At 36.5% G+C, this 18,113-nt stretch overlaps 1 protein-coding gene across 1 annotated transcript; it reads right to left on the bottom strand.

The window, feature by feature from the left end:
* Positions 1–5,517: 5,517 nt before the first annotated feature.
* On the bottom strand, positions 5,518–13,146 carry FCAMR (Fc alpha and mu receptor). Its single transcript, XM_051994081.1, has 5 exons — positions 13,090–13,146; positions 12,208–12,546; positions 8,903–10,382; positions 7,538–7,653; positions 5,518–6,221 (listed from the first exon to the last, which is right to left on the bottom strand). Exons 1-5 carry the CDS (start codon positions 13,121–13,123, stop codon positions 6,118–6,120), a joined length of 2,073 nt encoding a protein of 690 aa, XP_051850041.1. The 5' UTR covers positions 13,124–13,146; the 3' UTR covers positions 5,518–6,117.
* Positions 13,147–18,113: the final 4,967 nt, after the last annotated feature.

Genomic DNA, 18,113 nt, shown 5'->3' with positions numbered 1-18,113 from the left:
GTGTGTATATATATATATATACACACAAATATATACATATACATATACATACATATTACACATATAATAGATATTATAGGATAATGTATATATATATATATATATAACATTTAGTACATATTTAATGCTATGCATTTTATTTTACATATTCAAAAACATTAGTCTGAGAAAGGGCACATAGGTTTCACTAGACTATCCAAGGGGATCAGGACATAAAAAGGTATGAAATCTTGCCCTGGGACAGCTCTATCCATATGAACTCTCAGCAGCTTACCAATATATCAGGAAAAGACAAGGCAGACTGTGATTTCAGACTGCAGCAAGGTCAAGGAAAAGGCAGTGTTCCTCCATCAGACATTATGTCAGACAACTATGTACAGAATCCAGACTGAATTTCCTTTTTTTTATGCTTTCTTTTTTGACAAAAAAGAGCTATTTCCAGCTCCCTTAATTTGTCCCTGATGTTAAAGCTTTATTAGCAGACAACAGGCTCATTGTGGAGGGGGAGTTTTTATATCCTGAGATTCACGGGCAAAAATCCCCCTGCCTCCCAACCAACTCAGGGATTTTTCTTTTTAGGAAAATCCCAGAAAATTATGACCAGGACAAAATATTTAGGCTGGCTTGATGGACTGCTGAGCTCATTTTTACTACCCCAGGAACTTCAATTTAGCTTGAATTACTGTGGCTGGAAGTCAGGGACCTTCTTCACCCAGTCATTGTAGTGATGAAGGTGAAGAGAAGGAGAGGGGAAGGAGAAGCTGAGGAAAGGAAATTTCTTTACTTCACCCAGATCCTACCTCAATTTACCTCTGGGATCAGGTTAAAGGATTCATAGTAAATATAACTGAATGTGAATGGAATGAACTCTCCCATAAAATAGAAGCAGATATCAAAATGAATTTAAAAACAGAATCCTACAATATGTTGTTTACAGGAAATACAATTGAAGCAAATAGACACACACAGAGCAAAGGTAAAAAGCTGGAACAGATTATATTACACTTAAGCTGAAGTTTAAAAAAGCATGGATGGCAATCCTGATCTCATTCAAGGCAAAACTAAAACTAAATCTAATTAAAAGAGACAAGGAAGGAAACTACATCTTACTGAAGGGTACCATAGACAATGAAGCAAGATCAATATTAAACATATATGCATCAAGTGGTATAACAACCAAATTCTTAAAGAAGTTGATTTACAGGAAGAAATAGATAAACTATACTAGTGGGGTTCCCCAACTTCTCCCTCTCAAAACTAGATAAATCTAACCATAAAATTAAAAAGAAAGAAGTTAAAGAGGAAGTAGAGTTTTAGAAAGGTTATATATGATAGACTTCTGGAGAAAACTGATTGAGAATGGATAAGAATATACTTTTTTCTCAGTGGAACATGGCACAAACACAAAAACTGATTGTGTATTAGGGCATAAAAACCTCACAATCAAATACAGAAAGGCAGAAGTATTAAATGCATCCTTTTAATATCATGATATAATAAAATTGCATGTAATAAATGGTCATGAAAAGATAATCTAAAATTTAATTGGAGCAAAATAATCAAATTCTAAAGAATGAGTAGGTCAACAACAAAGCAATAATTTTATCAAAGAGAATGAGGCAACATACCAAGATTTATGGGATATAGCCAAAGCAACTTAAATGCTTACATGAATAAAATAGAGAAAGAATAGATCAATAAATTGGATGTGCAATTAAAAAAAAAAGAACAAATTTAAAATACCCAATTAAACCAAATTAGAAATTCTAAAATGTAAAGGAGAGATTAATAAACTTGAAAGTAAGAAAACTATTGAATTAATAAATAAAAGTAAAAGCTGATTTTATGGAAACAATCAATAAAAAAAATACTCCTTTGCTTAATTTTATTGAAAAAACAAACAAACAAAAGAAAACCAAATTACCAGTATCAAAGATGAAAAGGATAAATTGACTACCAGTGAAAAGGAAAGAAAGAAATGATTAGGGACTATTTTGCCCAGTGGTATGTTAATAAATCTGACAATATAAGTGAAATGGATGAATATTTGTAAAAAATAAATACAAATATAAATAATATAAATATAAAAAATACTTAACTCCAGTTTTAGAAAAAAAGAAATTGAACAAGCCATCAATGAACTCCCTAAGAACAAATCTCCAGGGTCAGATGGATTTTCAAGTGAATTCTACCAAATATTTAAAGAACAATTAATTCCAATACTATATAAACTATTTGGAAAAATAGGGAAAGAAGGAGTCCTATCATATTCCTTTTATGACACAAATATGGTGCTGATACCTAAACCATGAAGAATCCAAATAGAAAAAGGAAATTATAGACCAATTTCCTTAATGAATAATTATGCAAAAATAAATAGAACATTAGCCAAGAGATTACAGCAATTTAGCATGAGAATAATACATTATGACTGGATAGGATTTATATCAGAAATGCAAAGCTGATTCAATATTAGGAAAACTATTGGCATTAATGACCAGGTAAATAACAAAACTAACAGAAATCATATGATTATCTGAATGGATGTGGAAAATACTTTGGACAAATAAAGCACCGTTCCTAGGAAAAACAATAGAGGGCAAAGAAATAAATGGATTTTTCCCTAAAATAATGAGCAGTATCTATCTAAAACCATCATCAAGCATTATGTATAATGAAGATAAGTTAGAAACCTTCCCACTTAGATCAGGGGTGAAACAATGATGCTTGTTATTACCACTATTCTTCAATATTGTACTAGAAATGTTAGCTTTAGCAGTTAGAGAAGAAAAGGAAATTGAAGGAATTAAAATAGGCAACAAGGAGATAAAACTATCACTTTTTGCAGATTATGGATAGGATAGTATACTTAGAAAACCCTGGAAAATCAATTAAAAACTTCTTGAGATAATTAACAACTTAGCAAAGTCATAGGACATGAAAGAAACTCACAAATCATCAGCATTTCTATATATTACCAACAAAGCTCAGCAGCAAGAGATAAAAAAGAAAAATTCCATTTAAAATAACTGAAGACACTATAAAATATTCAGGAGTCTATTTGCTAAGAACATTTTTCATACGTATCTATTACCATTCTAGTCAAACTACCAAAAATTATTTTATACAGCTAGAAAAAATAATAATTCATTTGGAGGAGCAAAAGATCAAGAATATTAAGGGAATTAATGAGAAAAATGCAAAGGAAGATGACTTAATCATACCAAATCCAAAACTATATTATAAAGCAGCAATCATCAAAACTATTTGTTTTTGGCTAAGAAATAGAGTGGTAAATCAGTGAAATAGATTAGGTACACAAGACACAAAAAGTAAAAAAAGACACAAACAGTAAATCTACTGTTTTATAAGCACAAAGACTCATTATTTGACAAAAACTGCTGGGAAAAATGGAAAATGATATGGCAAAAATTAGCTACAGACCAACATCACACATTGTATGCCAAGATAAAGTTTAAATGGGTACATGATTTAGACATAAAGGGTAATACCATAAACAAATTAAGAGCACAAGAAATAGTACCTGTCAGATCTACAGAGAAGGGACAAATTTATGACCAGATAGAAAGCATTATAAAATGAAAAATGGATAATTTTGATAACACTAAATTAAAAAGGTTTTGCAAAACAAACATAACCAAGATTACAAGGAAAGCAAAAAGATGAGAAACAATTTTCACAGCCAATGTTTCTGATAAATAGCTCATTTCACAAATATATAGAGGATTAAATCAAACTTATAAAAATACAAGTCATTCCCCAACTGATTAATGGCCAAAAGATATGAACAGGCAGTTTTCAGATGAAGAAATTAAAGCTATCTATAGTCATATGAAAAAATGCTCTAAATCACTATTGATTAGAAAAATGAAAATTAAAATAATTCTGAAGTACCATACACTTATCAGCTTGTCTAATATAATGGGAAAGAAAAATTATAAATGTTAGAGAAGATACAGGAAAATTGGAATACTAATGCATTGTTAATGATTTTGTGATCTAATCATTCTGGAAAGCAATTTGAAAATATTCCCAAAGGACAATCAAACATCAATATCATTACTAGATCTGTATCCCAAAGAGATCACAAAAAAGGGAAAAGGACCTCCATGTACAAAAAGATTTACAGCTAATCTTTTTGTAGTGGCAGAGAATTGGAAATTGAGGGAATGCCCATCAACTGGAAAATGGATGAACAAGTTGTGGTATATGAATATAATGGAAAATTATTGTGCGATAAGAAATGATGAGTAGGCAGATTTCAGAAAAACTTGGAAGGATTTACATGAACTGATGCTGAGTAAAGGGAGCAGAACAAGGAGAACATTTTACATAGTGATAGCAATAGTGTGCAATGAACAACTTTTATAGACTTAGCTTTTCTTAGCAATACATTGATCCAAGGCAATTCCAAAAGACTCATGATAAAAAATGCTATCCACATTCAGAAAAAGAAGTATGAAATCTGATTGCAACTTGAAGCATATTATTTTCACTTTTTTTGTTGGGAGTTTTTTTTTGTGAGTGTCTTTTCCCTTGTGTTCTGTTTCTTTTTTCAGAAGTATAATGTGGCAATACATTTCAATAATTGCACATGTATAACCTACATCAGACTGCTTGGAGTGGGAAGAGAAGGAGGGAAAAACATTTCAAACTCAAAATCTTATAAAAATGAATGTTTAGAACTATTTTTACATGTAATTGGAAAAAATGCTATTTTTAAAAATAAGCTAGAAAAAATAACCAGCAAGCACACAAAAAATCAAGTGAGTCCCACAAGATGAACAAGCACAGATAACAACAAAAGCTTATAAATTGTATTGCATTTCCCCCCAATCCTACCCCTTTTCCAAATTTGCCCATTGATGTTAAGAGCACTACTATCCTTCTAGTCATTATCTTACTGTCTTCTTTATTTTCTCTTACCCCATATGTGTAACCCATATATGTTGCCAAATTGTATTTTCCTTTCTTTTACAATTGTCCCATCTGTTTCTTTTCTTAACTCACTTTGTTATCACCTTATTTTACTCTCAATCAGGATTCTTGAGCTAGTCTCTGATCTGTTTCTCTCCTCCTATCAGCTTCTATCATTCTCATGACAGATGAGATACATCTGCCAAAGTGATTTTCCTAAACTGTAGATTTTATTATGTCACACACACTTCTCAATAAACTCTAAAGACTCCCTAATGATTCCAGGACCAAATATTGCTTCACCTTTATCTTATTTTTTAATTAATTTTTGGTAAATTTTTGGTAAAGGCATATAATAATTAGCATAGAAGTATGCATATAATTTACAAATAAATAAAAAATATCAAAAAGTTTTATTGATATATTTGAAAACTATTAAAGGAGTTGAAGGAAAGGGGGAAATCAGTGAAGACTAGAATATTCAGAGATAACTTCATTCCACATTTTTGGAGGAGCTGAAAAAAGGGAAAAATCAGTGAAGGTTAGAATAAACAGAAATAATTTCATCCCACACAAGACTGATCAAGATAATGTATTTATTGAATATTTACTATATGGCTGGGCACTGTGGGAGATATAAAGGTCAAGAAGATATCCTCAGGGAATTTACAATCTGTTTTTGGGTAATGATAGACTAACTACTCATACAAATACTACAGCATAAATTTGAATATAAAAAATATCACATGAAAATTACAAAGTAATGAGGAGATTTAAAGGAAGGAGAGATCACAATTGTTAAATCTTTGGGCATAGAGATGAAATGGCCTCCCTTAGTACTCTCTTCCAGGGATCAGTAATTTTCTTTGTTTGAAAGTTCCTTCTGGAATCACACTGAAATTTAAAATCTCTTCATTTGTTCTTTGGTGGTAGAAAACAAAAACTAATGAGCATCCTTCATTTTAACACCTTCCTAGATTTAAGAATAATTAAGTCTTCACAACCTCACCTTTTTCTTCACTAGGTTGAACTCCAATGCCTTTGGCCTCCTTCTCTGACCATAGGAAAGAAATCCTGGTCCTGCGTCTTCCCCTGAGGAGCTCAAACTGACACAGATAGGAAGACTGATTTCCCTTACCCACCCTGATTGTCATGTGTGGTGACGATTGTGCAGAAGTATTAGGCTTCCTGGAGTGGTTGTGCTTCCAAGCTCGGCATCTCAGTGAGATCTTGAAAGTTAGTCAACTGGATTAGGGAAACCTTGGGTTTCTGGGTCCGAAGAGCTGCATAGACACAGAAGACCTTATGAGGATTACTGGATCTAGCAAATTCCTTCTCCTTAGAGCTCTTCCCCTGAAGATATAATTTATTCTCAAAGCACCAAAAAACCAAGTAACAGTTTGGGGCCCCAGAATGAAAATGTTCAGCAGAGGGCCAGGACTATAGAATCTATAGTTTGTGGACTCAGGACACTCCCTTGTCCCCCATTTAGGCCCCTCCCGCCAGCCTCAATTCCAGGCACTATATAACCCTTTGCTTGCTAACACTTAGCTCTGGTTCCTAGACAGGCAGTGACCTAATTTATAATAAAATTTCAGCCCCAGAACACCGAATGTATAGTCTTTGGCTGATTCATCTTTTCATCTTCTTTTCTGTTGTTCTTTCTCTATCTGGTATATACGTGGGAGTGGGGATAAAGTGACTTGGAGACCACTCAAGCTTCCATTTAACAATTTCTTTAGGATATTTTTAAAATGTTATTGATGGATTTTGTTTTTATATAACCTAAATTACCCTCAATCCTTCTCCTAGAGGAGACATTCCTTATAACAAATAATGTTGTTAAAAAGAAGAATAAGAGAAAAAATAGCAAAATTTATCATCACATTACAAAAATCTGGGGCAGCTAGGTGAATAGAACACCCGCCCTGAAGTCAAGAGGACCTGAGTTCAAATCTGGTCTCAGACACTTAACACTTGTGTGTTATGTGACCCTGGGCAAGTCATTTAACCCCAATTGCCTCCAAAAAAAATCTGACAATTTTCACAATGTTTCATATCCATAGACCTTCCCTCCCTATCCCAATACTTCTGCAAAAAAGGAAGAGGAAGGACCTTGAAGACATCTCAAATTTTGTGATCACAAACTAGATGATAGAGTTGGCAGGCCGAGATCCCAATCTCAGCTTAATGATTTTTACTCATATAACCTTGGAAAACAAATTCCCTTCTCTTGTTTTCAGCTTCCTTATCTATAAAGTGGGGAACTTAGAGTCAATGATTTCTCAATTTCCTTCAAGCTGGAAATCTTAAGATTCCTATTATCTTCCAGAGAACTTCATCTTTAACACTGTTAATCCTAGGAAGCATAAATTGGGAAAGGATGATTGTATAGATTGACAAACTGAGGATCAAATAAGTAAGTGACTTGATTAAAGACATACAGAAAATATAAAGGGAGAGCTGTATCTGGCTCTCTAGTCTCCTTCCCTCTCTCATTCCCTAGTCTATTACCCTAACTATCAAACATAAATGTACCCCTTGTAGCATCAAAAATTATATTAAAAATTGCCATTCCCAACACTCTGTAAGGACTTACAGATCCTCTTTCGAAGCTTTCTTAACAGTAGTAACAGAACCAGGAGAACAATTGGAAGCAACACAGTAGAGAAAGCGATCAGGATCTGGGAGATACGCCATTGATCTGGAGACAAACTGAGGAAGAAAGGAGGAGGGAGAGTTGAGAAAGCATAAGAAATGAAGACCTTACTTATAATCAGAGCATCCTAGAACTTAGAGTTAGAAATGACCTTGCACACCATCTAGTCTCACTCCCTCATTTTACAGAAGAAAAAACTAAGGCACTGGGAACCAAAGCCAATTGCCTAGTATCGCATAGCTTGCTAGTCACAGAGTCAGGACAAGAGTGACTCCAGTTTCTTCACTGTCAGGCTAGGGCTCTTTCTCCCATACTGCCTTGTATGAAGGTGTCTTTTTGCCAGGGATGGCCCAGTCACATCCTAAGAGGAAGATTGTATTGTATATCAGAAATTATAGTGGATTAGCAATTGAAGATCTGTTCTAGTCCTTTCTCAGTCATAAAAATTACTAGTTTTGTGACCTTGAACAAAACAATATACTTCTCTAGAACTCAGTGATACTTCAAATTGTAGGTTTTGGAGTAAATATTTTCATTGTCTTTGGCTTTTTCATTTTATGATTAAAACTCTCTAATTAAACTATGAGAAAGGAAAGGAAGGAAGAAGAAAATAAGAAAAGGAAGGAAGGAAAGAAAAAAGGGAGGAAGGAAAAAAGGAAAGAAGGAAGGAAGGAAGGAAGGAAGGAAGGAAGGAAGGAAGGAAGGAAGGAAGGGAGGGAGGAAGGAAGGAAAGAAGGAAGGAAGGAAGAAGGAAGGAAGGAAAGAAGGAAGAAGGAAGGAAGGAAGAAAGAAGGAAGGAAGGAAGGAAGAAAGAAGGAAGGAAAGAAGGAAGGAAGGAAGGAAAGAGGGAGATGGGAGGGTGGGAGGAAGGAAGGAATAGAGGAAAGAAGGAAGGAGAAAGGAAGGAAGGAAGAAAGAAGGAAGGAAAGGAGGAATGAAAGAAGAGAGAGGGAAAGAAAGGTGAAAGGAAGGAAGGAAGAGAGAGAGAAAAGAAAGAAAGAAAGAATGAGAAGGAAAAAAGACAAGGAAGTTTCCAGTATACAAGTCTTAACTGAGACACTTGAAGGAGTAGGGCAAAGAAGTGACAAATTGAGATGAAACATTGTCATAACTGTTGTCCTCGTCTTTGTTAGTGGACTGAGGAAAGAAAAGAAGAAAAGAATCACAAATCCAGTGTACTTCCCATCAGTCCTACATCCAATTTTAAGATGAGTAGGCAAAGATGAAGGAAGGATCCAGAGAACAGATCTAAGGGGGCAGAATGGCAAGAGTATACCTCTGGAAAAGAATTGTACAGGCTCTTACATCTCCATGCAGGGCTTGTTGCTGGGAGGAATCAGGAGTGTTGCTCCTGGTATTCTCTTCAGTGGTTTCTCAGAGTGACTTTCTCTACCAATAGCAGATGTTCCTCCTAAGGCGGAGGTTTTCCCTCTTCTAATAGTTCCTGAGAACCATGGACTTATATCAGCATCTGAGGTTGTAGCCCTTGTGGTTCTCAGAGTCTGTCGGTATATACCTGGAGTTACTTCTCTAAGATAGTCTCTAACCATTGTTGAAGGTCTGATGATTCCTGGGATGTTTCTGGTGGTGATCAGATGTGTTCTAGAGTTCACAGTTCCCCCAGTTAGCCTATTTGTGCTTCTGATAGTTGATCTTCTTTCCCTAATGGTTCCCACGATTGTTTTTGTCTCTGCCCTAGTTCTCAGGACCATTATATTTGATGTTACTTTGGCTCTTGAAGTCTGTACCTCTGGAATTGGATCTGCTGCTCTTGTGGTTTCCAGAATCCAGACATCAGTATTTGGAATTGTTACTCTAACTCTTCCTGGAGGCTGTATATTTTTGCTTGAAACTTGTGCTGGTAGCTGAGTGATGTTTATCAGAGTTGGATCTCCTCTACTAATTTCTGCCCTTTGTCCTTTTGCTACCAGACTTGTGTTGAGATCCTGGATGCCTGCAGTTGGAATTGTTCCTTTAAGAGTTCCTGGACCTTTTCTACTCATGACTGAGGTGATTGTTCCAGGGATTCCTGAGGCCTTTGTGACTCTGATTGGAGTTATATCTCCTCTGTAAGTTGCTGTTCCCCATTCTTTTATAGTCAAGGTTGCATCAATGACCTGATTGCAAGAAGATGAAGTTGTTTCAGTAGTTTTTGGAACCTGTGCACCTATAACTGGGGTTGTTGCTCCAGTGCTTTCTGGTACCTGGATGATTTCAGCTGAAGTGGTATCTTTTCTGGTTTTTGACTCCCATCCCTCTGCAGGTAGGGTTGTATCAATGTCTTGTCCACCTGTGACTGTAGTTGTTACTCCAATAGTTCCTGGTGCTTGGGTGATTTCAGTTGGAGTGGTATCTCTTTTGCTGGTTTTTGCCTCCCATCCCTCTACAAGTAGGGTTGTGTCAAGATTCTGTCCATCTGCAGCTGTAGTTGTTACTCCAATAGTTCCTGGTGCTTGGGTGATTTCAGTTGGAGTGGTATCTCTTTTGCTGGTTTTTGCCTCCCATCCCTCTACAAGTAGGGTTGTGTCAAGATTCTGTCCATCTGCAGCTGTAGTTGTTACTCTAGTAGTTCCTGGTGCTTGGGTGACTTCAGCTGGAGTAGTATCTTTTCTGCTAGTTCTTGCCTCCCATTTCTTTACAACCACGGATGTGTCAAGGACATGTCTTCCTATAACTGAAGTTGATGTACCAAGTGTTTCCACGGTCTGATCTCTGGTAGCCAGAGTTGTCATGGGGGTGATGCTTGAGGGAATTGTGATGATGGCAGAGTCTAAAGAATGATTGGCTTGAGATGTTGGGAAAGAACACAGGTAAATTAATAACAATATATTTGAATTACATTAAGTTGTCTGAAGGTTGGTAAACTGATCACACTCAAGCTAACTATTACATGAATACACATGCTATCTAAAATACAAATTTAAGGAAATATCAATAGCCTCTAATTCAGCACATATCAGGCAAAAGTGGGAAGTGAGCAGCCATCTCTTTCTATTCTCTTATCCCATTTTCTAGGATTCCTTCTATCCCCAATCATCCACTACCCAAATGATATCCCTTGGCTTCCCAGAGCCTACAGACTAGAACCTCCTCAGACCTTCCTGTTCCTGAAATGCCTTGCTCCTCAAATTTATTCTTTTTTCCTCCCCAATCACTCCTTCAAAATTCCCATTCCCTTAGTTCAGCAGCTGTTAGTTGTTGGGAAGAAAGCTCTTGATGAAACAAACTTACAATTCAATTTATGAATAATTGATAGACTTGTGAGGAATGTGTGGTTTAGAGGAAAGAGAGATAGACTAAGTCCAAACACTTGGGTCTACATCCAGATTCTGATATTTACTAGTATGTGACTATAGAGTAGTGACTGAGGCTTGTTTTCCTGATCTGTAGAATGAGGAATATGATGCTTACTTCCAGGGTCATGTTGAGTCCAATGGCTGCCTTTGGCATTTGGACTGGACTAAATTATCACTTCCAACTCTCAGATTCCATCATGCCAATCTGAGAGGAGTCAGCATAAAATGGAGAAAGCATTGGATTTGGAATCAGGAAGACTTGTTTTCCCAAACCATTCCAGACACAATATGTGTGTGTTTGCATGCATATTATGTATATATGTGTGCATGTATGTATGTCAGAGAAAATGTGTAACTAAATTAGAAAAACCAGGGAATAATAGATACATCAGGTATTTGGGATGCATTATTTAACTTAAGATGAGCATTAATTATATTTATCTCTGAGGTTCCTTGCTTAAATCAAAAAGGGAAAGAAATGGGATTACAGAGCTCCCATTGTGTGGTCAAAGGAAGCTTATACATTCTTCTGGAGGGACTACTTTTTTCCCAAACGTTGAATTCTCAGAATTTACCATTTAGAATTTCTTGGCTATAACATACATGCATTTCAGATGTTCACTATCTTTCAGATTCTACTGTCCCATACTAACAAGAGATCTTAAGGACTCCTCCTCAGCACCTTCTTTACTTCTTAAGACTCCCCTCATTTCTGATCACGAATTCAATATAAGTATATCCCATATAATGTTATTCCACTCAATTTAGATTATACTTTGTGACCAAAAGGCAAATTGTAATGTGGTGACGACTAAATATTCTAGTCCCTCTCTCCCAGTTCCACAGGAACTCCTCCATATTCTGATTGGTAAAAGTAGAGAATCTGGCCAATCAGAACACAGTTGCTGGACAAAACCAGGAGAATTCCCTAAGTAAAAGCAGAGGATATTTTGAAAGGTCAAAGATTTCCTGAACAATAGAATCTCTTTTCCGACTATTTTCCTCATTTAAGCCTTTATAGACCACATTTTTAAAGGACTGTAACTTTATGCCACTATTGCTATGGAATTAACTGCCCTCTATATCACAGATTCATAACTGGAGGGGCCATAAAGATTATCCAATCCAGTGTTCTCATTTTTCTGATCGCGGAAAGTAGGATCCACAGGGATGAAGTTCCTTGGGCACAATCACTGGGGTAATAAGTGGGAAACAAGGCATTTTAATCTAAATGCTATTTCCAGACCCTGTACTTTACCCCCTGAATTCTTCCTGTTTGACTATAAGGCATGGTGGTGTATGATAATCCTGTACCTGTAGAGATGGTCAGATTCATGCTGAAGAAGAGCATGTCTGTTCTAGGTCCGATGCCACAGCGATAGTATCCTGAGTCTTCAGGTATCAACTGGGTCAAGGTCACTACAAACCTGCCCTGACTGGGGAAGTCCACAAGAGTCGCTCGGCCCTGGTAGAGGTGGTTGATGAAGAGATTGGAGGAGATGATGGTGTGACAGACTCTCTGAGGAGGGTACAGACGGCACCAATATTTCCTCTGATATTTGTTGACTGGGCTGGGAGTATAATGGCATTCGATGGTGACTGTTCCCCCAAGATCTCCATCCACCAGTCTTGGACCTTTCAAAGCACTAGTATCTGCGGGAAAGGAGGTGGGGTGGAAGTAGATGAGGTCTATTCTTTAAAAACTGTTTTTAAATTAAACTAATTTAAAAAATAATTTATCTTCCTCCCCCCACACCCTAACTAGGGGGAAATAGAAAAGAAAATCTTCTAACAGATGTGCAGTTGTCAAGTAAAACAAAATCTATTTTAACCTTAAGAAAGAAGGACTTAGGAACTATTCTAAAACAGATCATAAAGAAATTGTATATGGCATATTTGCCCTTTGAAAACAGTGACTCATGACTCCCAATAGGGGAGGAATATGCCCACCCACTTTGAGTCCAGTGGTCGGAGAACCATCTTTTTTGATTCACTTTTAATGGCAATGTCTACATGGTACTACTCTCGCTCTTCACCTAGGCCAAGAATTGATTGCAATCATCATCAGAAGCTCTTAAATTTTACAGATTGTCTTTGGGTACAGGAGTGAGACATGGAATCACCAGTCTTAGCAGCCTGACCATCTGAACATTTTAGAATTCTAAAAGTCACCCCCAGGCTCTCTCCTTTACTTACCTTGAAGTAAACATAAGGCGAAGAAGGGAATCATTTTCCATCCTGCTCTGAGATAGGTGCCCTGAAAAAACCATTGCAAACAAAATGTGTTCTGACCTGAGAAGAGGCAAATGGGTGAATTTGGGCTGGGCTCTTTACCTCACTGGACATCACTTTCCTCATCTATAAATTAGCAAGGTTGGACTAGATTAGGTGAACTTATTTTTTAAACAATAATTAAATTATTAATAAAATAATAATTGATTTTTATAACTATTTCACTCTAATTGATTACTTTTGTAATCCTCTATATTTTATTTTATACATCATTCCAAGAAGGGATCATTGGGCTTCACCAGTGTCTGTTCATGACACTAAAAAGATCAAGGATCTCTGATTATATGATCTTAAAAGTTCCTTCCTGTTCTACTTTCTTTCTTTATGCCTTTGCCCTAATTGTCTTCCATGCCTGAAAATTTTCCCTCTTTACCTCTGCCTCAGTTTCTTTGGTTTTCTTCAAGACTCAGATCAAGGCTCCACTAACCCTCAGACACTTATGCCTTTCTTCTGAAATTTGTTATTCTCCATTCCCTATCTCTTTTTCCTCTCTCTCCCCTACTCTGCATATGTACTTATATATATGTGTACACATAGATGTATTATATATGTGGGTATGCCTTGTTTGTAAGACTCTCCCATCAGAATGTGAGCTATATAAGGGTAGGAATAATGTTTTTGCCTTTCCATCTCTAGTGCTTATCACAACTTGCCATACAATAAGTATCTAATAAATGTTTGTTAGCTAAAAAACTGACTGGCTGACTGACTGATATGAGTAGGAAATTAATAGAAACTGCCTTCTGAAAGAAAATTCTCTCTCCAGAACATCATCAGTCTCCTTTTCTCCAGTCATGCATCCATCACTTTCATCACTTCTCACCTATGAGAGGGAAGGAAGAGGTAAGCATTCATTAAGTACCTATAATATACCAGGCACTGTACCAAGTGGTTTACAAATATTATCTCATTTGATCACCTGTACTTTTGTAGTAGCAACCTCATTGTTCTCCCTGCTTCCCTGTTCTTTCCAATCTTCTCTTCACTTTGAATTGATTTTCCTAAAGTACAGATCTGACCATGGCAACCTTTGCTCAAGAACTTCAGTGATTCTCTATTACTTCTAGGATAAAATGCAAATTTCTCTGCATGGTATTTAAATTTCTTAAAACCTCTGATCCAGTCTATCTTTCCAATCAGGCCTACAATCAGGAAAACTCATTTTCTCAAGTTAAAATCTGGCCTCAAACACTTACTAGTTGTGTGACTCTGGATAGATCACTTAATTCTATTTGCCTCAATTTGCTCATCTGTAAAATGAACTAGAGAAGGAAATGCAAAACCACTTCAGCACCTTTGCCAAGAAAACCCCAAATGAAGTCATGAAGAGTCGCATATGAATAATAAGTAATAACATCTTTTCAGATTTATTTCATGTTATTTTCCTTCTATGTTACAGCAAAACTGACCTACCTGATGTTCCCTGTGATATTCTAATCATCTGACCCACATCCCTCATGTCTATGATACTCTCCTGGCTCAATCAACTTCACCTCTTGGCAGCTAAGTGATACAGTAGATAGAGCACCAGCCCAAGCTCAAATCCAGCCTTGAAAATTTCTTAGCTGTGTAACCCTGGGCAATTCATTTAACTACCTCAGTTTCCTCATCTACCAAATAGGGACAATAATAGCACTTATCTCCCAACGTTGTCATAAAGAGCAAATTAAATAATATTTGTAAAGTACTTAGCACAGTGCCTAGAACATATTAGCTACATCATAAAACTTTATATCTTTCCTCTTCTCTTTCCTTTCTTCAAGGCTCAGGTTGAACTTCTACAGGTATTAGAAATCCCTCTTTTCCCCCAACAATTACTCTGGATTTACTTTCCAATACTCTATATTTACTTATTTGTGTATAATATTTTTTATTTCCCTTACCCACCTAAAGAATATTAAGGTCCTTGAGCAGGGACTCCATCCTTCATTTTGTGTCCCAGCACCTAGCACAATGCAAGTATATAATAGATGTTTCTTGAATTTTCCTATACCCTAATCATCATTAATACTCCCTTCACTGTCACAGAGCTTGACTTCTCATAATCTTCCAATTTCTATATCCAGAAAGTTATGCTGACTCTTTGTGTTTTCAGACACTTCATCTCTCCCCCCATTCACCCTCTAGGTCAAACCCATTTCCTTAGATGAGGGGAATTCATTCTCTTGGGGAGAAACTTTCTATTTTACTGTTGCTAAGTTCTACATAGCCACTATGTCATATGAGGTTAAAATGGGATCTGAGTCAGGCAGATAGCATGCTATTTGCTGGGTTCAGGTCCTGTTTGATTCCTTCTTTAAGTCTTTGAATGTTGAAGAAGTTAGGTTCACCCATTTCTTATAGCATCTCCTCATTCCAGCCACATTGATATCCCCTTCTGACTTTCCATAGCATTCAAACCCAAGATCCTTCAGATTCTTTTTAAAAATTATTTTTCATTATATTTATTGTTCTTTTCATGTATGGACATTGTAATGTCCTTAACAATAGAAACCAAGTCTTAAATTTCCCTGAGTCCCTCCAGAGCCCAGCACCATGTTGAGCATGTAGCAACACAAGAAATACTTATAGAAATACAACTAGGTAGAGCCTGCCTAAGTTCACATTCCACTAATACAATCTTGAAAAATCCAAGGTCACCAAACTTGGCACTGAATAAGAATTGAAAAAATGTACCACTCTTTCCAATTTTCAGAGGTGGGGTGCTCTAGGTGTGGTATATTGATATACTCTCCAAAACAGCTGATATGTTGGCTGCTTTGGGTGAACTCTTTCCCCCCTTTTTCCTAAGAGGGAGTGAAAGGGGCAGGGATATATTTAGAATTAAAGGTAATAAAAAATTAAAAGATATAAATGAAATAAGATAAAGAGCTCAAGTTCACCTTCAAGACATAAGAAAGTACTGATTATGGATAAGTCAGTTTCCTCTTCTGAAAAATGAGAAAGTTGGCCTTAATTACTTCTAATATCTCATCCTATGATTTTAGTGCCTTGAATATCTCTTAGTAAATGTTTGTAGAACAGAATCAATTCTATCTCCCCTAATAAATATTTAAAGAGAACTTGGAATGCAATGCTGAATGATCCTTTATGATTTAAACCAAAGAAAAGAAACAGAAGTGATAAGGAAATACAAAGAACTCCAGAAGAAATCTGTCTGTATTTCAGCCTAGGCCAAGACTGGCAGTCTCTGTAGGTATGAGGGTCATCACAAATTAGAAGACAGGATATATATCCCTGGTAGGCCTAATATATAAGCAGAGGAGAGAAGAAATAGGGAAAGCAGAAAAGAAGAAAGGAAGGAAGGAAGGAAGGAAGGAAGGAAGGAAGGAAGGAAGGAAGGAAGGAAGGAAGAAGGAAGAAGGAAGAAAGGAAGGAAAGAAGGAAGGAAGGAAGGAAGGAAGGAAGGAAGGAAGGAAGGAAGGAAGGAAAGAAGGAAGGAAGGAAGGAAGGAAGGAAGGAAGGAAGGAAGGAAGGAAAGGAAGAGTAGAGGAGAAAAATAAGATGGAATGTTGGAAAAAAAAAAGCTGACTTTGAAAAAAGCTGTAATTGACTACCCCTTCCTTGCCTAGATCATTGTCTCTGAATCCCTAATCAAGCTCATTATGAGTTCTCTGCATCCCCCAGTCTATGAACTACTTAAAGTGTAATCCCTACTTCTCGGTCAAGCAAAACCAGATTGAATAATCCTCAAATAAAAGCACCAGGACTGCACTGATCTCAAAGGCCAGGGCCAGGGCTAGATTCTTTTATGATCTTCTCCCTCTCCAATATCCTCAGCCCCCCAGTTAATCTCTGTATGACAAAAAGCTGACTTAGCAGATTCCGGGGCCAGGGTATCTTTATTTTGTTGTCCTATTACTCTCCAAAGTCCAATTTGGGAGCAATCTCTCAGTTTAATGAGAGCAATGAGATTCTTGGCAGGGCAATGAGGAAGCATGATACATCATGAGATCAAAAGCCTCTGTAAAGAATTATCAAGTCTGAATGGAGTCCAAGAGGATAAAACTATTCAAGGAAATATCTCCAGGTACCTTTTCTGCCAGAGCATGTAGGTGGCAATAGTCTTCTGGAAAAATTTTCTTGGTGAAAGGGGAGTCCTGATAAGACTACACTTAAGAATGAAAACTCTTCATTGAAACATAAAGCATTGCTAGAAATATAAGATTCCTGCCCTTCAGTAATTTGGGCAGGAAATCATCAATATTGTCAAAGAACCGGTCTCATCTAGCCTTTCTGGGCACATTCCCCTAACAGTATATTTAGGAATATAATCTATGTCCTAACTAATAGTTATTAAATATATGTTAGTCATGAGAAGGAAGAAGAACAGGAGAACCTGCTCTCCTCCAGGAAGAGGAGGAACAAGGAGAAGAAGGAAGAGGAACCGGAGGATAGGAAAAAGAGGAGAAAGAGAAGATGAAGAAGAGGAGGAGGAGGAGGAGGAAGATGAAGAAAAAGAAGTAGAAGATGAAGAAGAACGAGAAAGAAGAGGAGGAAAGGATGAAAAAGAAGAATTTACATCTCTAGGAGGTGGAGAAAAAGAAAATAACGTATTTCTAGAGCTTTATGGTCTACAAAACATTTTCCTCAATATGTATAGAAGAATTGTGCATCTGTAACATATATTGGATTTCTTGCTGTCTAGGAGAAGGGTTTGGGGGAAGGGAGAGAAAACATTTGGAACACAAGGTTTTGCAAGGGTGAGTGTTGAAAATTGCTTGTTTTGAACATAAAAAGCTTTAATTTAAAAAAGCATTTTTCTCAGGTTGACCACAGAATGATGAATTTTTATCCACAACAAGTCAATACTTGTTACTAAAAAATAGAACAGTTGCATTCTTACTGTGTGCCAAGTACTGTGCTAAGCATATCTGTAGTTAAAGAAGATATGAAGAGTTCTTGCCCTCAAGGAGTATGTATTCTAA

The sequence above is a fragment of the Antechinus flavipes genome, chromosome 4 (assembly GCF_016432865.1).
Source record: "Antechinus flavipes isolate AdamAnt ecotype Samford, QLD, Australia chromosome 4, AdamAnt_v2, whole genome shotgun sequence".
Classification (NCBI taxonomy): domain Eukaryota; kingdom Metazoa; phylum Chordata; class Mammalia; order Dasyuromorphia; family Dasyuridae; genus Antechinus; species Antechinus flavipes.
Note: the sequence above shows the minus strand (reverse complement) of the source record. Positions and strands in the feature narration are given on the sequence as shown.

Bases quoted from the DNA above. Each gene is read 5' to 3' on its own strand.
- FCAMR (XM_051994081.1), bottom strand. From the start codon at position 13,123: ATGATTCCCTTCTTCGCCTTATGTTTACTTCAAG. The intron at 10,383-12,207 runs GTACAGGATTAT...CAACATCTCAAG, and splicing joins GAATCTGACCATCTCTACAG to CCAATCATTCTTTAGACTCT. The intron at 7,654-8,902 runs GTAAGAGCCTGT...TTTCTTCCTCAG, and splicing joins AACAAGCCCTGCATGGAGAT to TTTGTCTCCAGATCAATGGC.